We start from the raw sequence: 25,589 nt of genomic DNA on the forward strand, positions 1-25,589 counted from the left end.
AAGAATGTGTGTAAAAGAGATATTAAACTTATTTACATGGAAAATCATGTAGCTAATCTCTCACCACATCCCTCAAAGAAGATATGTTTTTGCATAATTAGGAGTTCATTTCATATGACTAGTAGTAGTGACACTACTTACATATGATATATGTTTTTTATGTCATATATGTTTCTAAAAACATTTTGAGCACTCAATTATATACTAATTTGCATATTTTTATAAAAGAAGAAATTTTGGTATCAAGGCCTTATTTTTTATTATTTTGGTCATACTTGCTCCTAGGTGTTATAATTTCATCTCATTCTCTCTAACTTCTCATGCTCCAATCCCTATTTAATCATCTCTAAACTTAAATGACATATGATTTAAGATAATTATTCCCAAAGCATATTATTATTTTTTTTTTGGATGAGAAAAATGAGATGTTTTAGTATCATGAGATATATTATGCACATACTTACATTAGCAAATCTTGGTTGTAACATCTCATATTTATTTTCATAATTTGTTACATCTTTTTATTTGCTTATATGCCTTTGGGAAATCCAAAAATTTCAAATGATGCAAACTTATTATTTCTATTAATGAATTAAGGGTTTTTAAGTATGACTTGCTTCATGATATATCTTAATCATACTTTACCTATCATTGCTTCATTGTTCCATTAGTTGCATAATCATTGAATGATATATGATGTAAATAGAAGCATATTGATAGGAGGAGATTATCGGTAATCTCTTGTAAAGGAATATTGCATGATTTGTTTCGCTTAATTGGCTTATCTTGTATATTGTCAAACATGTATTAAAATGACTTTTTGGTCATTATATTCATTTCTTATGAGCGTTAATGACTTTAAATTTTTTTTCCCTCATTATTGAAAATATCAAATGGGAAAAATATATTAGGATTGAAACACATTAAATTCCTAGATTTTCCTCTACAAAGGTTGTTTGCCTTTTGGCTTATTCTAGTTAAAGCTTCAAATTTATTTTTTTCATTTTTTATTTTTTTACTATGTATACTTATGTATACTTTTGCCTATTTGAGTTTATGTTTTATCTTTAGTTTAAGTTTTATATATACTTTTGTATATGCCATGAACCTTAATGATGTCTTGAAACTCATGCTATCAATGAAATTGGCCTCTTATGATATAATTGCTTACATGTTTCATTCCAAAGCATATTATAATCATTAATACTATGATTACCAATTCTTGATTGACATTACTTCTCTATGCTTAATGACATATGCTTAATGAAGTTGCCTAGGCCTCCCACCTTTTTGAGATAACAAAGTGGGAGAAATATGGATGTGATTCACTATGTATGATTTTAAATGCATGTAAATGTCTAAAATAGATATAGAATGTACAAGCATGCTATTTTATGACATTATGTTCATTATATGCACTTTGATTGAGGGAATTATTTTTCAAATGTCACTCCACTTGCGTATAAACACATCAATGTTTTGTCATTATCAAAAAGGGGGAGATTGTTGACCTTAAGGATATCATCCAAGGACAATCTAGATGTTTTGATGATAACAAACCATTAATGGTATTTAAGGACTAATGTTTACATCGAGTGTTATAGATTATTCATATTCAAAGAATAATCTCAATGAAGCATTAAAGATCATTCCAAGTATTCCATTATTCAATATCACATCAAGTAAAGCAATAAATACAAAGAAGACATGAAGTTGTAAGGAACCAAATGTAAAGTCCATCCAAAGATAACTTGGACAACAATGAACAAGCAAGCAACTCAAAGAAAGTAAGGAAGCAAGAATACCTAGAAACATAAATGATCATGGCAAAAAAAATGAAGAAATGGATAGATAGATTGGTGAGTGTTTAGGATTCAATGTCAATGTATTTATGAATCCATTTGAATCTCATTTCTATAAGATCATGCATATCATCATTATCATTCATATGTTCCTATATCCATTAGCAATAGACTATGCACTTCATTCACATATATAATTAACATATGAAGTCATTACTAAAGAATGAGTTAGTTCAAGCTTGCTTAAACTTTGAAAGGACTCAACACTTGTGCTAGAATATTAAGTCCACACACACCAATTACATGATTCACTTTGGTCTCTAGAAAGTAAAGGTTAAGGCTTATAACTTATTTATTCATCTATAAAACCTTTGTTACAATACCTTGGTAAAGGACATTAGGACCCTAGTATGCACCTGATGAAAAACTGTCTTTTTGGCTAAGTATGAAAAACGGCTAAGTGTGAAAAATGAATTTTTGAAATAATGATTATTTCAAAACAAATTTTCTCGGTAATTACTCTTTACACTTCAAATAGCCAAATATGATTTTATGCGAATTTTTCATTAATTCTACATTGATCTACATAAGGATTCATTTTTACCAAAACTGTCAGAAATTCAAATTTGTACAAAAACTGAATTTTTACATTTGGATTTAGTTGTATTTTAATTTTCTTATATTTTTTATTGAATCCAAATGGGTGTTATTTCCTTATTTACATTGTAAACTTAAAGTAAATGGACATATAAATACTGTAAAGACATTTACTTACTGTCAGCACAGATTTTCTGAACTGGTGATAATGCCCAGTATGTGGCAGCTGGCCAACAGGAAAACAGAAAGTTCAGATTCTGAGAGTCATCATTTCGGCCGACCGATGCGTGCAACAAGGCACTTTCAGCCGACCGAAAATGTACCATCTGTGAGATATATTTTTTTTAATTAGCATATTTTGGTAACAAAACAAATCCTAATCGAGTTGTAATTTTAGTTACCATATCAGAATCGACATTGAATGCGGAATTCGAAAGTTGTTCAGAAGAGGAAGTACTATTGATCATCGAAAAGGAAAAAACAACATGTTAGGACATTGTTTCCCACTTGGGATACAAATACCTACATAGAATATTTCCAAAGTTTCTAAAAACAGAAAATCTAAGTTCAAATTGGATTATGTCAAGTGGGAACCGGTATCTGAATTTGGGAACCGATTCCAGAAGCTGAGATTTGAGAACTCCATTCTGTACTTTGGGAATTGGTACTAAGATTTGGAAACCGGTTCTAGAAGTCCTGATAGCAACAAGTTTTCAGTTTCCTTGTTCTGTTTAATTCCTTTTTGATTCAACTTTCCTTCCAAGTCCTATGCATGAATTTTCCTTTATTTTCAGAAGGAATAGGACTTTGCAAACTTTTATATAAACCATGTCATACACATAGGTTTATTCATGGCTTTTGTTCTACAACTTTATTATTTTTAAAAGCCTTAGGGAGATTAGTCTTGCAAAAAATCCAAGAAACTTATCTGTCATCTTTCTAGAACACATATATATAAACACATAGTGAGTTTAGAGTTGTGGTGTTCAAATCCTGATCGTGATCATACAGTTGCATTTACATCGATCAGACAAAAGTATATCTACTTCTACATTGAATTCAGACGATTGAAGAACAGAAGTAAAAGCGATCACACTTTGAAAGGGTTGGAGCATTCGAGGAGTGTTGTCAAATCTACCTGCTACTCTTCTATAAATATCAAGCATAAGCCTGAGGTCAAGTTGCTGTTGGACGGGGAGTCGCAAAACTAGAGGATTGTCAACAGTTGGTGTTTAGTAGAACGATAGGGTGTAAGCCAGAGTCAAAATTCAGTGTACTTTATTTCAAGTATTGTGGATCGGTTTACTTTGGACTACACAGTCCACGAGGTTTTCCCACACAAACAGTTGACGTATTTTATTAACTGGGGTTTGCTCGCTAAAAATCCTGGTGTCATCTCTAACTTTACTTTGCTTTATTTTATATTGCATGATATTAATTTGTTAATTGCTAAAATAAATAAAGTTAAAAAAACACAAGATCTGTTTTTAAAATAATTAAAACTTTCTAAATATTCCGTTGCGTACATTGAGTCGATCTCTATACATTGAGTTGATCCTTGTTGGAAAGTTTTGCTTTGATTTCAAAAATTGGTTTTTAATCATATCTTATGCGTTGAAAGAAGACGATTCTAATCAACGTGATCCTTTGTTTGAAGGAGATAATAACAATTTTTGGAAATAAAAAATGAGAGCCTATTTGTAAAATTCTGGTGGTAAAACTTAGGCAATAGTTGAATCTGGTTATACACCACCTATAGTAGATAAAACTATAGATGGTAAAGAAGTCAAAGAGTTAAAAGATACTTTTGTTTTCACTGCTATTGAAACTGAGCGTAATGATGCTACTGAAAAAGCTTTATATGCAATTATTAATTCTGTTGTTCCTTCTGAATATGCTAGAATTTCTGATTGTAAAACTGCTAAAGAAACTTGGGATATTTTGCAGGTTACTCATGAAGGAACTTCAAAAGTGAAGTCCAAAATTCAAATATTTTCTCATGACTTTGGAAACATCGTGATGAAAAAAGAAGATGAATCTTTTTCTGATTTTTATTCTATTCTTCTTGAAATAATTTTTGAACTGCGTCAATTAGGAAAAAGGGTTAGTGATAAGAAAATCTGTGAGAAAATCTTAAGGTCGTTACCTAAGAGATTTTAGATTAGGGTTGAAACCATCACTGAACATTGGGATTTAACTTCCTGTAAAGTTTATGAGGTTGTAGGTTCATTGAAAACCTTTGAGATGTAGAACTTCGATTTAAATCAGAAAAAGAAAAATCTTGTTTTAAAATCAACACAGGTTGAGAATTCTGTGGATGATAACTCTGATGATGATTTTACTTTTCTGTCAAGTCAATTCACTCAGATCTTGTAAAGACAACAGAGGAGAATGAATGATAACATGGCCAATCATCAAAATTTTGACAAGTCGTCGAAATTTAGGTTTAATGAAAAGAAAGTAGAAGAGTCAAAAGAAACTGAATTCACTTGCTAGAATTATGGTGGCAAAGGTCATGCATCCAATGTTTGTCCTAGTCCTAGGAAAGAACAAAATGATAGGAATAAAGGAAAAACAATGAAAGTTTTTATGACTGAAAATTCAGCTTTAAGTGATAATGATTCTCTTAATGATGATACTAATGATTTTTCTTATGTCACTTTTCTTGAAAGAGGTCCTCATTTTGTTATCTTATCTAACTCTGATATTTTAGATAACGAAAACAATGAAGTTCATGATGAACAAGTACAAGAGGCTAAAAAAGACGATGAAAAATTGAAAAAGATGGTTGAAGAAACCATTGAAGTCAAACAGGCAATCAATAAGCTAGCAAAGGAACTTATTCAAGCAAAAGGAGAGAATAAATATCTAAAGAAACAGATTGATGAGGGCAAAGAGGAAAGCTTTGAAAGCAATTCTGTCATCACTGAGCTTGACAAGAAGATCATTTTTCTTAAGGATAAGGTAAGTATTGCTAACTCATTGAAGGAATGTCTTACTTTGAAAAATGATTATCTTGAAATTGAATTGAAATCTGAACAAGATAAACTAAAATGATTCAATTTAAGTCAAAACAGTTTGAATAAGATAATCAACATGGGTAAAGATGTGAATGATAAAACTGGATTAGGATTTGTTAAAGGTTCATCGCGTAATCAAGATAAAATAACTTTTGTTAAACCTGCTGATTATCATATGCATGATTCATGTTTGCTTGATGCACCACATTCTGATATATCTTATGTGCCTAAATTATTGCATTGCACTTTTTGTGGAAAGAATGGATATAAGTATAACTCACGCCGTCACAGGAAAAAGAAAGATTTTTCTAAAATTCATTCTCAAAATTCTCATGCTAAGAAAAATGTGTGTTCTAGGAAGAAAAAGAATATTGTGACACCTAAGATTTCTATAGTTGAAAATTTGCCTAAGAAAGAGGTAAAGAATAAAAGAGAATTTAAGGAAATGAGAGTGAAAACTGTTTGGATCAAAAAATTTGATTTAATCAATTATGTGCCTATTGAGTCCATGGAACAAGTTTCCGAAAGCACTTCAACTTCAAACTAAGTCCTATGAAATTCAGTGATCATGTTTTGTGTTTAAAAGAAAATTTTGTACCATTGGATCACTTGCTAGGGTTTGGTTTAGGTTTGAGTTTCTGATCATAGTCTTCATGGTATATTTGAGAAAATTCTTCCATTGAATTTATGATTTATCTTTGAATGCAAATTTGGACACATGATTTTTGATTAAAAATAGATTCGGGGTTTGTAATCTATACAATGAAAATTGATTTGCATTGATTAAGGGTTTTTAAATTTGAATCTCTTAAGTTCATAACTTTTTGTACACTAGTCCAAATCTGGAAAAATTTGATTGAAAATCTTTGAATTGTTGACTAAGGTATATTGATTATAAAAGTTATAAAGGTTATTGTCTGGAAAAAAAATAGGAGCTTGAAATCAGGAGAAAAAAAAAATGAATAAATTCAGCTTGAAAAAGAAAAGAAGATTTTGAAAAATGCTGAATTCTTTGTTTGGAAAAGGCTACCTATTAAGATTTGTTCGAAAGCTCCCATTAGACTTTGAAGTGGAGCTCAATGAGTAAAAAGAAAAGTGGAGACGAGTTGAATTGGAGAGTTGTTGTCTGCTCTTTAGAGTGAAAGCCATCTTACTTAGAAAAATTGTTTAAAGACAATTTTATCTTGATACTTTTCGATCAATATGGTTTGGACAATGATTTATTGATAATTGATTGAAAATTGATGAGATGGATTGCACACATACTTGAACTTGCTAGATTGATTTCTAAATGTTTCATTAAAATTTACAAGTTAAAATTCGTGTCGTAATTATTTCCTGAGAATTGAAATTGATTGAATATTTAGTGGAGTCGAGATTTTCGTTCATAGATACCTCAGATATTTTCTGAAAATTTGGATCATGTGTGAACTCGAAAGACTTTGGTTAACTGCTCAATATTTTTGTTCTTAATTTTGTTTTAAAAAACTATTAAAAAAAATGGATAAACTATAAAAATTCAAAAAGATTTTTGATTTTAGTTTGTAGATTTTTTTGTTTTGGTTTGATCATTGAGTAATTCAAAAAGTTCAATAGAAATTTCTTTCTAGAAACATTTCAAGTCTTTAAAATGTCTACTGTCATGTTCCTACCGGTTCAAGGAATCCCATAACGGTTCAAGATGCTTTGTAGCAGGGCCAATCCTTACTGGGGCTTGGCTACCAGTACCACAAGTTTGGTACCGGTTCGAAAGTGGTCCGCACTTTGCAAAGGCTCACTACCCAGTGGGAATCGGTTCCCATATTGGCTACCGGTTCCTAGCAGCGGGAATTGGCTTTAAGTAACCCATTTTGTTTGATTTATTGGGCATTGTTGCATACTCTCTCTATACATTCTCTCTCTATTTTCTTCAGCATATATATATATATATGTATATATATATCTTCATATGTTTTGTATCAATCTTGCATCACTTCATCATAAATTGCAAGTTTGAACATGGAATCATCCATTTGATCTTGAGATTTGAAGATTAAAGGTTGAAGTTGAAGATTGAAAAGGAGTTTGGGATTTTGAGAAAGAAAACTTATAGGATTTGGTTGAGTTTGTTCAATATCTTTGGAGTTGAAGATTAAAGACCTTGGGTTTGATATTGTGTTTATCTGTGCTTGATTCATTGTTGATTGTTGGGGGTTTTGAAGATTCAAAACAAGCTTGTCCTAGAACAAGTATTGAAGCGCACTACACATGTTTGACAAAATTACCGAGTGAAGTTCGGGGCCTTAAACCAAAATTTACCGAACACAAGATGCCTCCAAGATTGTCCAAAAAGGCCAAAGAAAAGCGTATTGCTACTCCTCCACCTCCCAAGAGAGCTCAAATGATTGTTTCCATCCGTGAACCACAATAGGGTTCAAACGCTCAAAGGAAGAACCAGCTTCTCTCCTCCATTCTTCCTCACCTTCTACTGAAATACCATCTGGGTATCCATCAGTTTCCGACATCGGAAAGGTCGAGTTTGCTCAAGTACACTTCTACAATAAACATACATGGAAGGTATACACTAAAGTGTATAAAGATGGTCCGATAAAATCCGAACGGAATGTGAACTTGAAGAAGCTTAAAGAGAGTCCGGGGAAAAAGCTTGTTGACTACATTAAGAAGCACAATTGGCTTTTCTTAACAAGGATGGAGAGTACCTATAGTACAGACATGGTACAGTACTTTTACTCTAATATCCGGAAAGTCTATAATTCAGGATATTTTGAAGTGTAGTTATTTAGAAAAGACCATGTAGTCGATGAAAAGGCCATTGGAAAAATCCTTGGTACTCCCAAGAGATTTACTAGCACGGGCTATTGTCTTCCACTTAATCATTCAGGACTGAAGTGGGAAGATATTTGCAATGCTCTGTGTGTTCCAGACTTGCCAAGATACCCCGATTATATACCATCTCGTTATCTCACGAATGAAGTGGCGTTTCTGAATTTGTTTGCCATCTCCAATCTTGGTTACTTCGGGAAGAAGGATGTTATCTCCTCAAATCGAGCAGAAGTATTATATCTTTTATCTATTGATGCACAAATACATCTTGCTGCTTCTATCTATGGTTTGATGATAGCACACTACAAGAACAATACCAAGAAGAAGTCATCTCCATTCCCTATGATCATCATAGGTCTGTATCGGCATTTTAAGATTCCACTTCCACCCCGAGCTCATCATATTGAGATATGTCTGAGATGGATGTTAGGGCTTTTAACAAGTCTAAATCTGTCAGGGCTACAGCTAGGAAAGTTAGCAGGGGTTCAACTGCTTCGTCATCTCTTCCTGAGATTACTCAGATTTTTCCGTCTAAACAGAATTTCACCACACAGGATACTAATCTGCTCTACTCACTAATTCTTCAGAATCAGAAGGCCATGATGGATGTTGTTCTTGATCTACAAGAAAAGGTTAGATTTCTTAAAGAGCAGAGGATGGGTAGTACTTCTAATGATGTCTACAGACCAACCCCTCCAGATCCGTCACTTGTTCCTGAGGATAACAGAGATGAGGAGGATAAGACAAATGAGGATGCAGAGGATGATAAGGATGGTAGTGGTAGTGACACTGATGGTGGTGATGTAGAGATTTCGACTACTACTGTTCTGTTTGCCGAAGATGATGTTGATGCTTGATTCTATGTTCATATCATACATGCATAACATTTTGTTCAGTTTTTACATTATCATCACTTGATATTTTTGGATATTATCTTTTGACTACTGACATGTAATAAATTAATTACTGTTTTTTCTGTTTAGTATTGTTTCTACTCCAAATGACTTGTTTAAATTGCTTTGTCAATTTAGTTCTAAAAAGGAGGAGAACAATATTACATTAAGGGGGAGAAAAAAATCTAAATTATTTTTTGGATAATTTATTCAGGGGAATTTTTAACTTATTTTATTAAACTTTCACTGATAGTTTTGCTTGATCCATGTGCAGGAATTTAGGTGGACTTTTGTCCAAGAGCAGAAGAGAACAGAGATTAAAATTTTCATATTTTCTTAAACAGTTGTAATTTACTTTTCTGTTTTTGGTAGATTATAAATTGTTTTTAGGGTTTTGTCACGAAATTGCCAAGGGGGGAGATTGTGAGACATATTTTTGTTAATGGCATATTTCGGTAACAAAACAAGTCCTAGTCGAGTTGTAATTTCAGTTACCATATCAGAATCGACATCGACTGCGGAATTCGAAGGTTGTTCAGGAGAGGGAAGTACTGTTGATCATCGAAAAGGAAAGAACAACATGTTAGGACATCGTTTCCCACTTAGTATACAAATACCTACATGATATATTTCCAGAGTTTCCAAAAACAGAAAATCTAAGTTCAAATTGGATTCTATCAAGTGGGAACCGGTACCTGAATTTGGGAACCAGTTCTAGAAACTGAGATTCGAGAACTCCATTCTGTCCTTTGGGAACCGGTACCTGAATTTGGGAACCAGTTCCAGAAGTCCTGATAGCAATAAGTTTTCAATTTCCTTGTTCTGTTTAATTCCTTTTTTATCCAACTTTCCTTCCAAGTCCTATGCATGAATTTTCCTTTATTTTCAGAAGGAATAGGACTTTGCAAACCTCTATATAAACCATGTCATACACATATGTTTATTTACGGCTTTTGTTCTTTAACTTCATTATTTTTAAAAGCCTTAGGAAGATTAGTCTTGCAGAAAATCTAAGAGATTTCTCTGTCATCTTTCTAGAACACATACATATAAACACATAGTGAGTTTAGAGTTGTGGTGTTCAAATCCTGATCGTGATCATACAGTTGCATCTATATCTATTAGACAAAAGCAGATCTACTTCCACATCGAATTCAGACGATTAAAGAACAGAAGTAAAAGCGATCATACTTTGAAAGGGTTGGAGCATTCAAGGAGTATTGTCTAATTTACCTGCAACTCTTCCCTAAATATTATGCATACTCTTGAGGTCAAGTTGTTGTTGAATGGGGGAGTCGCAAAGCCAGAGGATTGTCAGCAGTTGGTGTTTGATAGAACGATAGAGTGTGAGCCAAAGTTAAAGTTCAGTGTACTTTGTTTCAAGCATAGTGGATCGGTTTACTTTTGACTACATAGTCTACAAGGTTTTTCCCACGCAAATAGTTGACGTATTTTATCAACTAAGGTTTCCTTGCTAAAAATCCTGATTTCATCTCTAACTTTACTTTGCTTTATTTTATATTGCATGATATTAATTTGTAAATTGCTAAAATAAAGAAAGTTAGAAAAACACAAGATTTGTTTTTAGAATAATCAAAACTTTTTAAATATTCTGCTGCATACGACTCACACCATCAACCGACCGATACTGAGATAGAAGTTGAAATAACGGCTAGTTTGACCAATTAATCTCATGGGACTTTACCATTATGCCCCCAAACGGCTATATTCTTCAATGGGGATACAAATACACAATGTTTGGACATTGTGGGCATGCAAAAGAGCCAATACTTGAGAGACCTTATTATGCATTAAAGAGAACTTTTGTTCTCACATTTTCTCTTCATCTCTCTCATTCATTCATATATTAATCTTGAGAGATTTAACTAAGGATTCAAAAAGCTTTTGCTCTTATTCGAATCTTCATAGAGCTTTTGCTCTATTCTATACTTGAGAGATCCTACTGAATTCATAAGAACTTTTGCTCTTCACTTATATCATCTTCTCTCATTCATAGAGTTTGAGCTTCACTTATATTCATCAATACTCTAGTAATAAGCCGAAAATTGTACTTCTATCTTCGAGAGATTTATTGTACTTCATTGTTCTTATTACTATCAATTGTAAGGGGTTGGTTTGACCCATCAGATTAGTGTGACCCAAATGAAGACTAAGGGAAGGTTGTTTTCTTAACCAGGTAAAGCAAGGAGTTGTTTCATGTAAAGGTTTGCTCTCCACCAGTAAGGAGAAACCATAGTGGATTGAGAAGTCTCAAGAGGAGCCTTCAGCCAAGGAATACAAGTTTCCGAACCTTACTAAAATTGCCGAGTCACTTCTTGCAATTTATCTTCCCTTATCTCTTTTACAATTGTGTCATTAATTGTTTACTTTCATATCTTGATTATTGCATAATTGCTTAAATTGTTGATTAGAAAATGTAAATCTATAAATTGAGAAAATTGGCTGATGACTTTATTCAAACACCCCCCCTCCCCCTGACTCAATTCTTGGGTAACAATTTAGGGCCCCAAATTCAATCCAAAATCTTCCGAATCTTTGGTGACATAACACACCAAAACTCAATATTAGGTGGCGACGACTCAAAATCTCTAAATTTGGCCCTATCAATGCAATTCACCTCCAAGTCACACCTGTCGCACATAAATGCTAGCACACAACAGCTTTGACGTCCCGACCCTGTCGCCGGGGGGGGGGGGGGGGGGGGATGATCACAAAGCTTGAGTGGGGTTTCTTTCCCTCCTTGCAGCCCTGGTAAGAAGGGGGCCAGAGAGGAGGAAAAATCAGGGCGTGACAAGGTTAGAAACAGAAAACAACCTCTTCCCAAACTAAGGTAAGGTTGCGTGCATCTTACTTTCCTTAGACACAGGCAAAGGCCTTCAGCAATGAGCTAGCCCTTTGAAATATAAAAAAATGCATGCTAGTAGTAATGTATTACAATGTTTCTCAACCTCCAAATCCAAGTTGTGTGACCACAGTATTTAGCAATGATGGTTATGGTTCCACAAGTTTCATTTGACCATGCCTGAAGTGGTAACAATGGATATTTCTGTTAGATGGTAAGCTCGAAAAAACACATAATTTCAAGAATTTGAGAATTTCATAGTAACAAGTATACAGGTTAAATGATAACAATATATATATAAATCAATATTATGTGTAACAAAAAAAATATACAGGTTAAATCAATGCTGCATATCTATCTCACAATGGAATGACCAACCTTATGCCTTAGGACATTGCAATAAATTTATGCTCTTGGTGCTTTCTCTACATCGAGTGGCATTGGGACATATTTCAAGACAAGGCTCCCTGAGGGTGCTATCATCTTCAAGCAGAGGAAGGATAACTCCAAATTTGAACTGTTCCATTAAAATTACATGGAAAAAAATGGTTGGATGTCAATTTACTTTTAGTCTCAGCATTTAAAGGATTAACCTAAAGATGTTTACTCATGAAATTATAGGTTATATAGTGACCTTTTATCGGAGCTTATACGGAATTTTAATTTTAATTTTAATTATTATTATTATTTTTTAAAATTTTTTTTTTTTTTTTGGTCCTACCAAAGAATTCTCACAACATTCTTGAAGAGACTTTAAACTTAACCTAAAGATGTTTACTCATGAAATTATAGGTTATATAGTGACCTTATATCGGAGCTTATACGGAATTTTAATTTTAATTTTAATTATTATTATTATTATTATTTTGGTCCTACCAAAGAATTCTCACAACATTCTTGAAGAGACTTTAAACCCTCTACCTTTCATTTTAAGAAAGGAAAATATACCAATAGCCACAGGCATAGCTGCTTATATGAAGATTAAATAAGTGAAAAATTCGCTTCACAATTAGTTACTGGAGATGTGGAAAGAAAAATATATAAACGTGTTGTACTAAGGGAGAGGAAAAGTAGGGATTTTGATCATATCAAATGCATTAAGAGTGAAGGTTTTGAATCTTTTGATGGTTTTAATAAAGGATGACGAAATTAGTGAAAAATGACAAGTTACTTTGAGAAATAGATTAAAATAATTTAGGAACTTTAGACTAAAAAGGATATAATAACCGTTGGAAGAACAATGAGAACATAGTTTTTTTTGTAGGATTAGGGATTGTTAGGTAAAATTTGTATTTATGAAATTATAAAGGACTTTAGGAGAATATGATAGTCCTATTGAAGTTTGAAAGTATTTAGGGCAATATGAAGTGTTTTGGCTAACAAAATTGTTTAATAAGATAATAAATTTTATGGGAAGAGAATAATGAAATTTTGAGAGAGTGACTAACTAACAATTAAAATGAAAAACTGACTGTGTTGGAAAATTAATTTGGATTAAAGAAACTAATGAAAAGATATAAAGACAGGAAAAGATCTTCACTAAGGTTTTTATCCAAGTACTACTCATCTTCTAAAGTAGTTCGATGGTACAAATCTCCACAAAAGCAAAGTGGGTGTATGAGTTTCAAATAAATAAATAAATAAATTAAAGATCTTCAAATAATTTTAAAAAAAAAAAAATTATGAGTTTTAAAGAAAGGGTAAATTACACAAACACTCCTTGAGATTAGGTCAAATTTCACATAAATAGACATTTTGATTTTAATTTTTAATTACATTTGAAAGAGTGAATCTGTATTTCACTTACACCCCAACTGTCACTTTTCAGTGATGCAAGTGTACTTTTTACATGCAAAATGACTATACTATCCTTTTAACTTCTTGTTGACTTAAATAAGAATGTTTAAATTTTTTATGACCAAAATACCCCCCGAGTTTTCAACAAACCAACAGAACCCATCACCACCACCCCCACATAGGAATGGCAAATTCCCCATCCTCGCCGGGTCCCCGCCCCGCCCCGTCCCGTTTATAGCGGGAATGGGGACCCTTTTATGTAAACGGGGATGGGGATGGGGGTAAATTTTGAAAACCCACCGAGGCCGGGGTCGGGGATGGGGTAAACCCGCCCCGCCCCGATTAAGTGTTAAATTACTAATATACCCTTACATTTAATAATTTATTGCTAAATTAGATTTAGTATATATATGAAAATTAGAAAAATTATGTTTTTTTAAAAAAATAATATATGTTAATCGAGGCCGGGGCCGGGGCCGGGGATGGGGCGGGGACGGGGATAAGGGGTCTGGGGCGGGGGCGAGTATGGGGGCAAGTATGGGGGTGGTGGTAAAATTTGACTGAAATAATGACTTTGTAAAACTTAGCCACAAGAAATTAAAGTTATCATGAAAAACCGTCATTATAGTTTTATTTTTGTTAATTTAACAAATAAAACATTTGCAAATTTCTTAAAAACTTCTTAGAAAAGAAAAAAATGAAAAATTAAACATGTTTATACAGTTAAAAAATAATAATTAATGTTTTATTATATATAAATTTTTCAAAATTTAAGTTGTAGTTTGCAATAGTGTTTAAATAGAGAAATTGAGAGATTAAAACTAAGTAGAAAAATATTTAAAAGGTAACACTTAATTTTCCTATTGAAAATTGATAGGATTTATTGGTTTTTTAAAAGAAATCTATTTCAACACATATTATTTCCAAATATAAAAACCTATATACTATCAATTATTACCATAGTATAATTATAAAATAAAATAAAAATTGTAGATTAAGTCCTTATCTCCAAGTACAAGAAGGTTGGAAATTGGATAAGATATTAATTATTAAGTAAATAGAAAAACATATGAAATAGAGCCTAAATGATACTCCCTCTGTCCCAAAAAAGATGTCACGTTTTTCCCAAACGCAACATCTTTTTTGGGACAGAGATAGTATATGGCATCCATGAGTCATATCAGCCGGTAAACAATTACATGTATCCCCTTTCAGTCTTTCACCCTTCATTGATTGAACAAAAAAAAAAAAAAAAAAAAAAAGGGAACAAAAGCAAATACGTTGAGTGCTCCTAATGGGTCTAAGCCCATTCAGCTTAGATATACAAATATATAGAGATAGAGTGATTTGGCAGGAATGGTGTGTCAGATTAATAAATTGGGGAATTTTTATCATTTAAGATTACAAATATTTTGTATTAAATTGTGTTAAAAAAATTAGGGGTAAATTGGTCAATTTGCATGTGACGGAGTTCAAAAAGTAATTTGGGGTGTAATTGAAAATTAAAACCAAAATATTCATTTATTTAAGATTTGACCTAACCTTAGGGGGGTGTCGGTGTAATTTCCCTTAAAAAAAAGCCCACACAATACGGTATCTAGAGATCTAATATGCAAAGTTTTAGAAAAGAACAGTCAGAAAGCTGGGTTTCTCTTGGTCTACACCGCTGTCTCATCTAATGATTGATGGTGGATGGAATTTTGAACTTTTGTAGGAGGATCTATTCAGACCTATTAGAGATTATTTGGGTACACTGACTATCCATACTAGAACTGATAGGTTACTATGGGATGGAGGTACTTTTATTTTAAAAAATGCTTGGCAGAGTTGTAAGGCCATAAATATAGAGGTTAATTGGTCTAAAATTTGCTGGGGAAAAGCTAGGCCACGTTGGTCAGTTAATGGAGTCTTTTTGTTTCAAGACAGATTGCCTTCTATGTATAATTTGCAGAGAAGGAAGGTGCAGCTGGCTCCGAGATGTCCTACCTGTTTACAAGGGATTAACACAAGGAATCATTTGTTTGTCCAATTTCCTTTTGCAAGGAATTTCTGGAATTGGTTTGTAGACACACTTGGTTGGAGGATTGATTTCAGTTTAATGAATACAGTGGAAGATTTGATGTTATGGTTTTCATAGTAGAGCAGTAAAATGGTTCATACTATGCTAGTTGCTGGTCTTTGGAGTATTTGGCAAGAGAGAAATCGTAGGCTTCATGATCGCAGCTCTAGATCCACTTTTGAGGTGGCTCGACAAATTTTACTATAAGTTCTAGAAGTTTATAATATGTCTCTTAGGGACATTATTTAGATTGTAATTTTTTTTGCATTTCTTTTCACTTATTGAAATACGTTTACCTTTTTAAGTAAAGTTTTGAGGGTATGCCCTCTGCGCGCTTGTAAATATTATTTTTCTTTATTCATACATAACCAATTATGAAAAAAATATATATATAAAAGAAAAGTGCCACAATGGGATTTTTTTTTTTTATAAGTAATGTTGAAGAGTCGTCCTCACGTGATCCGAAACGGCACCGCTTAGCAAGGATTGACACGGTGTGGTGCATGCCAAAAACCCTTCGATGATGTCAGTGATCAGAGTAATTAAAGCAAATAGATTTTTGGTATTAATTGCTCGTACCTCATTAGTTCATATGAGTACATTTATAGATGGCTAAGGCATTGAATTTGTTGTAACTTCCTAGAAGATTTCTCGGAAACTTGAATTTCAATTTTACTTTATCCTCATACCGTCAAACTTCTTTTGAATTTAAAGATGTTGACTACATTCCAACTTCATTATCTTATCTTATTATGTTGTTGTTGTTGACTATCTATTGAGCTTTTCCCTCTATCAGTTGCCCCTGTTCGCATGTTGTAGCTTGCTCTAGGTTAGGAACGTGAACTAAGAAACTAAGAAACTAAGAAACCTTTACCCGAGCTTTTACTTTCAACACAACTGGAAAATTTAGTATTCCAACTAATGTAGATTTTTTTTTTTTTTTTAATTAAGCTAGGTGGCCCAACCCATTTGGCTCAATCCAGATCGAGTCTTGCTTGGCTCGACCCGAATCGAGCCTACGTGCTCAGCCCAGGACGAGTGGCTCAATCCAAATCAAGCCTACTTGACTCAACCCGGATCGAGACTTGCTTGGCTCAGCCCAGAGCCTACTTGTCTTGATTCGGTAGAGCCTGTTTGGCTCGGTCGAGCCTGTTTGGTTTAACTTGATTGAGCCTATTTAGGCTAGATTCTATGTATTTTGGCTCGAACACATGAAACGGCTATGAGAGGGTCATTAATTCATAATCATTTTGGGATTTTGAGTCCCTACAGGCTTTACATCACCTTTTGATATTGTAGAAAGAGCGAGATGTTGATGGAAGCTCTAAACTCTTCTATATTATTGAACCTTAAATAAAATGTAGCTTATATACAAGTACAAGAATGGGTTATTCATATAATGGCCCCACCAATTATAGGTAATTACATTCTTGGCCCAACATAAATATATAATTATTCTAACACTCCCCTCAAACTGGAGAATATATATCATATAATCCTAATTTGGAGCAAATAGTCTTTAACCAGTTATGACAAAGAGCTTTAGTAAACATATCAGCTAGTTGATTTTCGGACTTCACAAATGGAGCAGAAATGTACCACTTGGTATTTTTTCTCGAATGAAGTGACAATCAACTTCAATATGTTTGGTCCTCTTATGAAACACATGGTTGGATGTAATGTGATGAGTTGTTTAGTTATCACGGAACAACGAAATATGAGTTTTGACTATCAACCCAAGTTCCTCAAGAAAATGTTGTAACCATGGCAACTCACTAGAGGTATGGGTAATGGCCCTGTACTCAGCTTGAGCACTAGAGCATGCTACCACTATTTGCTTTTTACTTTTTCATGTAACAAGATTCCCTCCTACAAAAGTGCAGTAGGTTGTAGTATATTTCGTATCTGAGGGAGAACCAGCTCAGTCAGCTCTGTAAAACCTTCAACCCTGAGATGTCCATTTGATTTATATAGCAACCCAAAACCTGGACCTTGTTTAAGATATTGGATAATCCAAAGAACAGCATTTCAATGTGGCATCCTAGGAGCTCCCATGAACTGACTTACGACACTCACTCCTTATGAAATATCAGGCCTAATGATAGTGAGATAAATTAATTTCCCAATAATGCATCAATATTTGCCAAATCATTAAATAGATCGCCCTCATTAGACAAAAGTTGTATTTGGATCTATAGAAGCATCAACCGGACGACCATTTAACATACTTTTTTCTTCTGATAAATCCAAGACATATTTTCTTTGAGATAAACTTATACCTTTATTGGATCTAACAACTTCAATATCCAAGAAGTATTTGAGTTTACCCAAGCCTTTAGTCTAGAACCGATTTTGCCGAAACAACTTCAACTTACCAATGCCTGTAAAATCATCACATGTAATCACAATATCATTTACATACACCATAACAAAAATGAAACAAGCTTTAATGTGCTGGTGAAATATCGAATGATCTGTCTAGCATTTGTTAAGACCAAATTCTAATGCTGCCTTAGAGAATTTTCTAAACCAAGCCCTTGGAGATTGTTTTAATCTATATAGGGCCTTCTTAAGGCAATAAACACACCCAGGTGATTGCTCCATATAAACTTCTTCAGTCAAGTCACCATGCAAAAAGGCATTTTTAACATCCAATTAAAACAACGGCCATTGACAATTGGTAGCAAGTAAAATAAGGACACGGATAGAGGAAATCTTAGCAACAGGGGAAAAAATCTCATCATAGCCAACACCATAGGTCTGGGTTTACCCTTTTGCTTTGAACTGCTCAATAGAGCCACCATGACGATATTTGATAGTGAAAACCCACTCACAACCAACCGGTTTGGAACCAGGAGGTAAGGGAACAAGATCCCATGTTCAATTACGATGAAGGGCATCCATTTCATTTACCATTGCTTTTCGCCAATCTGGATTAGAAAGAACATCATGCAAAGTCTTGGGAACAAGAGTAGCAGAGACAACTGGGATAAAAAAAATAGGAGAAAGAGGGTGAAACATTATTATATGAGAAAGTTAGAAATAGGTAGTCTAGTAACACAAGATTGAGTACCTTTGCAAAATGCAATAGGAAGATCAGCAACAAAAGGAGAGACCTCGATAAAAGTAGATAATTGGTGGGATGCTTTTTGTGGGCGTCCACTGTACACTTCAAGTGGTTTTGGTGTGATAGACTCATGTGAAGTAGAGACAGGCAATGGAAGCCATAAGTCAATATTTAAAGGTACACCACGTGAAGAGAAGTAGGGAGTGTCCTCAAAAAAGGTCACATATATTCAAACAAAAGAACTACAAGTGCTAGGATCCCAACATTTACATCCCTTTTGAATGCAAGAATAGGTAACAAATACACATTTAATTGCACGAGGAGATAAATTTTCAATGCTAGAATGTAACACATGAGCAAAGCACACACAACCAAAAACATGAGGCAACGCAAATAACAGACGAGCAGGAAAAATAATAAAATAAGTAAATTGCCAGTTAAGAACAGAAGATGACATGCGATTAATTAAATTGCAAGCAGTTAAAACAGCATCTCTCCAAAATGAATTAGGAAGATGCCTATGGATCATTAAAGTTCAAGTTATTTCAATTAAATGCCTTTTCTTTTTCGTTCTGCTATGTCATTTTGTAGAGGAGTATAAGAACAAGAAGTTTGGTGCAAAATACCACGAGAGTCAAAAAATTCAAAAATAACACTTTTAACATATTCCATAGCATTATCAGATTTTAAAGTTCGGATAACACATCCAATTTGGTCCTCAATTTCTTTATAAAATGATTGAAATACATAAACAAGATCAGAATGATCTTTCATTAAAAATAGCAATGTCATCCTTGAATAGTCATCAACAAAAGTACTAAAATAGGAAAAACCTAAGAGATTGGTATGATGAGCAGACCCTATATATCGGTATGCACCAATTCAAAAAGAGAGAAACTCTATGATGCTTGCCCAATTGACACGACTCACATCTAAAGTAGATACAAACTCGAGAAAATGCAGTGCATACTTCAAGTACCTCAAAGAAGGATGACCCAATCGAAAAGGCCACTAGTGGCCAGAGACTCGTGAATGGAGAGCCATACTGTGTTCTCTTCTGTATTGTGTAGGTGCACCAATTCTCATCTCATATGCTGTGAATGAAGCTTAAAGATCATCAATTTTCATTTGAGAGAGGTCTTTGTCTTCAAGAATAATGACCTTAGCATTGAACCTTGAAGTTAAGGTCTTTAGATCTTCTTGTATACTTCAGAGTCTTTTACCTTTTTACCAAGAGCTTTCATGTTTACAATTTCATTGATCCTAAAAAAGTACTCTGAAATAGCTTCCCTTTATTCCATCTTGCAGCCTTTATATTAAACCTTGAGAAGTTGTATCTTATTCTCCTTGATAACATTATTCCCTTCTTGAGCAGTCTTGAGAGAATCCCACATTTCTTTAGCTGTCTTGCAATTCTTGATCCTTTTGAACTCTTGTTGCTTTAGAGCATAAAAGAGATCATGCATTGCTTTTCCATCATTTGCTAGAGCAACTTTATCATCTGCCGAAGGGTTGTTTGGATTGAGAACCATAAAACCATAGATGGTTGCATGTCATACATCATAGGACTGAGACATGAGAAAAGTTTCCATCCTTGTTTTCCATGAATCATAATTGGACCCATCAAAACCAGGTGCTTTGTTTGTAACCTAACCTTAATCTATTGCACAAGATCTTCTGCGGGTTTGTCAAAACCTCAAAAAGGCAGACCAAAGCTCTGATACCAATTGATGAACCAAGAAGGGAGGGTGAATTGGTTCTTGTATAAACTTTTCTTCTTTGTATGATCAATACAATGTGATGAAAATGATGACAGATACAACAAGCTTACACACACTTGTAATTACTTGGTGCATTTACAAGGAAAACTCTCTCAATAGGGAAAAACCTTGGTTCTTGGCCTCAGCTAATAAAATCTCCACTAGTTGTATACAAGTAGTTACACACTCAGCTGTCTAACTCTCTGCACATACCCTTGTACAAGATGAAACACTAGATTTCAAAGCCTCTACACACACACTAGCACCACTAAGTGCACTATGCACTTCCCCTATCCTAAGCAACCCTGTTTGGACCCTGCAAGCTCTCACAGCTCACTAAATACATATTAAAAGATGTATTACAGTAATACTCAAGCTATTACACAAGATAAGAGTGAATAATCAGCTCAAAGTATAAATACAAACACCTTGCCTTCATTCTGCTGAAACTAGGTTTTGAGGGGTAAAATAGGAATTTCATGTCCCACAAACTCAGAGATGAAATCCACAGCCTTGTATCTTCATTACAAACATGCTCAAATGATAATCAAGATGAATAATAGCATGTATACACAATTACAACTCATATACAGGCTCATTTCTGTAGAACCTTTAAGAACTAGGGTTTTATAAGGTCAAAATCTGTATTGACATTTTTCCTATGCAAATCTCAACTTCAACAGCCTTGATTTAGCTACAGAAACTTGCTCAGATGATAATAATGCAACTCATAGCAAGATATAGTGATGATAAGTTTAGATCAACAGGCTAAACCAGTAAAACAAGCTATTTCTCACGCGTGAGACATCAAAATCAAATGTAGCTAAAAGATGGTCAAAAACATACTTTCTGCAGATGTAAAATAATAAGTTACACTTGCCTCAACCTTGTCTCAACACCACAACAAGCTCAAATCAAACTTAGACCTCCAAACCAGCTTCTACATCAGCAAAAATCATAGCAACATGCCTCCGTTTAATCATCTACTCTTGTGAATTCTTTGAGTGTATTTCTGAGCTCAAATCAAGCTTTGATCATTACAAATAATCTCATAAAATGTGTTCATATTCAGTTCTCTTCTCTCTCAATACTGCTTGCCTTAGGGTTTCTTGAAGGTTTGAAACCTAGAAAATGCTATAATAGTAAATATATAGTACACCTTGAGCACAAATCCTATCTTAAAGAGGGAATGTATGTTTCACCATTATCCCATCATTGACCACGGAATAATACGTAATTCCCTTGTGAATGTACCATAATACCCCTGCCACCTTCACAGAAAATATTTTCTAACATGCAAGCTTATTGACAGCCTTGTGTATATATATGTATATATATATGTATATGAATGTATAACAAGCTTAATCACTAAGCAAAGAATTACAGCCTACATATTCTCACACTATGACCACAAGACACGTGTCATAAAAATTCTCAATAATTTGCTTTGACCAAATGCCCTTGTAGTAACACTTGTCAATATACATTGCCTTCTGCAACTGAGATTGTGATCAGTCAATCAACCTGAGAATATAAGCAATTCAATACAATGTACCATCATACACAAATGTATTATGATATAATACATGTGTGAAAAGACCTAATTGCCCCTGAAATACTCTATAGCCAAATATCAAGAACTATACTAGGGTTTTTAACCCTGAAAGGCCTACAGAGAGAGTCTTCAAGACAATGTACCTTCTTTAGATCATTTGAATAATTTACTTAACATTGTGGAATAACCAAGCTACCCCTGTGGATCAATTATATGCATAGTTCATGCCAGAATCACTTAGAACTCAATGTAGAGAACCTGTGACAAACTTTTTGGCATTTAAAAGGGCAAACCCTAATTCAAATGTGGGACCAACAGTTATCTTTTTTCTTTTTTTTTTAAGGAAAAAAAAAAAGCCAATAGGATCGATCCTAGTAATCGTAAGTCCTCCGGTGATTCAATGCACATTCCAAGTGTAGGCGATCAATCTTAACTTTCTTAGGATCGATCTCATACGCCGTTACGATCGATCATCCATTCCTAGGATCGATCATAACCTATCTAGTGATATTAATGGCATCATACGTCGTTACGATCGATCGTCCATCCTTAGGATCGATTGTAAACGGCATAGTTGGATTTATTACATGACTTGTGTCTTCTTGTTCTCTATACTTGTGCATGTAATGATTATTTTCTTACCCCAACAGGGGGACTTGTTACTCATACATGATATTGCCGATTGAATTCTGACGCAGCGGATCAATGACAGCAAGCAAAATAATTAAGAACAGCAACGTATTCTTTAAACACTCGAATCCACGAGGAGATTGAGAAAAGCTCTCAGTTTTCTGATATTAATAAAAGAGATAATTGATCCCTAAACTATAACTATAGCATGTATTTTTAGGCCTAAGCAAACCCTAAACTATATAGGAAATTAAATCAATGGAAACTTTCTTAAAACAAACACAAAACTATTTAGAAAATTAAAACAATGAAAACTTTCCTAAAACAAAACTAAACTATTAGAAAATTAAAACAATGGAAACTTTCCTAAAATATAAAATAGAAACTAGAAAACACTGTTCCCGAGCACTGTTCATGCAGTCTTCATGCACGTTCATTCATGTACTACATCAAGCTCCCCTTCTTTAAAAAAAAACATGTCCTCTAGTTTTGGATCATATATGAATATGAAAAAAAATTCTATACCACTGACGACTTGTTCTTAATTCTTCGTAAACTTGCTTTAGAATTTTTACCCATTTGTTCTCTCTTTCCTTCTACTTTAACCGATGCTCAGTGTGCACCTTTGAAGTCAAACCACCAAATTCAAAGCTATCAAACTTGCATTCATCCAACCAAGCTTTTGGTGTTTTCCTTAGTCCAAACTTATAAAGGTGTGAATCCCACACCTAATCATAGCATGGAAGGAATGGGTATCACTTTCACCAAACATGCTCAAAGAGTATTGCTCCGAACTGTTCTCGAGGACTAGTTGAAATCCATTAAAATCAAGTCCAAAAATATAGTCACCTTTAAAAGAGGCATCAGTTGACTCCCACAACCATAGATGACCACTAATTCTGATTACTAGATTCTTACCAAGCCTCATTCTTGGCAACCAAGTGTCACTTGGGTAATCATTACTTTGCCACCCGAAATTCTCATGAGTTGGATTATAATTTGAATCTTTGACAACAATATTATCCAAATCCAAAGGTTGTGCAACTGCGTTTACTGTGTTGTTATTTACTTCCCATGATGATTCTTCACCATCTTCGTACACGCACTCTTTTGTCAAGTCTTCGACATGGAATTCAAATTTTTCATTAACCCAATTATCAACTAATTCATGTTGTTCGCTCTCAGTATGGAAGTTCTTCTCACTATCTTCTTCTTTTTCCGCATTACGTTCCTTAACTGCATCATATGTAACAACAAGAAGTGGAGCAACATAATTTTTCTCTGACCAATCTCCATAGCATCACTTGTTGAAAAAAAATTATTTTGATCTACCCTTATGTCACTATTTTTCTTGTAAATTTCCTTTATAGACATTGTGACAGAACTTTCTTTCCAACAATTATGATATTTTTGGAACAACATGTGCTCATAATTTGGTGGTAACAAATTAGCCATCAATAGCTGTTTCATCTTGTACCACGACCACAAAAGTTGTTTTCCTTGCCTCCTCCGGTTAATATGTGTTTGTTCCACCAAGATAAAGCACATCCTTTAAATTTAAAGGCTACATGCGGAACATTCTTGTTCTAGGGTATCTCAAAATTCTTGAAAAGATCTTCAACTTCTTCAAGCCAGTCCAAGACATCTTCAATATCAAGTTGACCATTAAGAGACAGAAGGTCAATTTTCATCCTAAATCCTCGATGACTTGCTTCGACCTTATGATCTCCATGTGCTAGAACAATATCTTCAATCTGATCATCGCTCGAATTAGACTAGACGTCTTGTTGAAACTGGCACTGATTATTAGCATGCTGAAGAGGACCATATTGATTTCCAACCCTTTGTCGTAGCTGATTCACATCATTAGGTTAGTCCTGATCATGCCTATTATGAACCTGCACAAGATTCATGGCTTCAGTTAGACGTTCAACCACCGTCTAAATCTCTTGCTTAAGTTCCTGACAAAATTGTTGACATTCTCCCACAATCACCGCATGTTCTCCCTGATCACCATCCATGTAGAATGGCTCTGATACCAACTTGACGCATCAGATCAATGAAAGCAAGCAAAATAATTAAGAATAGCAACATATTCTTTAAACACTCAAATCCACGAGGAGATTGAGAAAATCTCTCAATTTTCTTTCTGATATTAATAAAAGAGATAATTGATCCCCTAAACTATTACAATAGCATGTATTTATAGGCCTAAGTAAATCCTAAACTATATAGGAAATTAAATCAATGGAAACTTTCCTAAAACAAACACAAAACTAGTTAGAAAATTAAAACAATAAAAATTTTCCTAAAACAAAAAATAGAAACTAGAAAACAATATTCCTGAGCATTGTTCATGCAGTCTTCATGCCTGTTCGTTCATGTACTGCATCAACTTCTTTGACAGGTTTTTGGATTCAAGTTTGGGGGTGTGCTACTTTGCTTACTCTTATTCCATTTCTTGTCCGTCTTGCTTTCTATGATCCTCTATTGTGTCATGGTAATATTGTTCTATCACACTCTCTTCTTTTTGTTCTCATTGCACATTAAGGACACTACGATGTTCAAGTTCGAGGGTAAGGTACTTAGAGTATATGAGATTGAGTTGAAATTAATTAAGCATGATTAGCGATGATTTTTTATTTTGTGAAAAACATTGATATCCCATATTGGTTTTTCGATTGATTATTACATCTTTTATCTGGATTAGTTGCTATTCTGGG

General features: G+C 33.9%; 1 protein-coding gene across 12 annotated transcripts in view; it reads right to left on the reverse strand.

Moving 5' to 3' along the window:
* The window catches only part of LOC132306160 (beta-carotene isomerase D27, chloroplastic), a 56,541-nt gene that overhangs the window by 15,960 nt on the left and 14,992 nt on the right, over positions 1–25,589 (reverse strand). The window contains exons 8-9 of one of the 12 annotated variants that reach the window (XM_059803422.1): positions 12,105–12,178; positions 11,857–11,904 (exon numbers count right to left, since the gene is read on the reverse strand). The exons of 1 other annotated variant lie outside the window; for it this stretch is intronic. In XM_059803422.1, the coding sequence (XP_059659405.1) occupies positions 11,865–11,904; positions 12,105–12,178 (114 nt within the window). In that variant the 3' untranslated portion in view covers positions 11,857–11,864. Of the gene's footprint in view, positions 1–2,577; positions 2,726–11,856; positions 11,905–12,098; positions 12,179–12,213; positions 12,516–17,943; positions 18,236–18,434; positions 18,839–18,927; positions 19,049–24,609; positions 24,765–25,589 lie in introns of those variants that run through there. 10 more of the 12 variants (XM_059803420.1, XR_009481841.1, XM_059803416.1 and 7 more) reach the window with 10 other exon arrangements.

This window comes from Cornus florida, unplaced genomic scaffold (genome assembly GCF_030987335.1).
Source record: "Cornus florida cultivar Cherokee Brave unplaced genomic scaffold, ASM3098733v1 CherokeeBrave_3.0.0_Hap2_Chr05, whole genome shotgun sequence".
Taxonomy (NCBI): Eukaryota; Viridiplantae; Streptophyta; class Magnoliopsida; order Cornales; family Cornaceae; genus Cornus; species Cornus florida.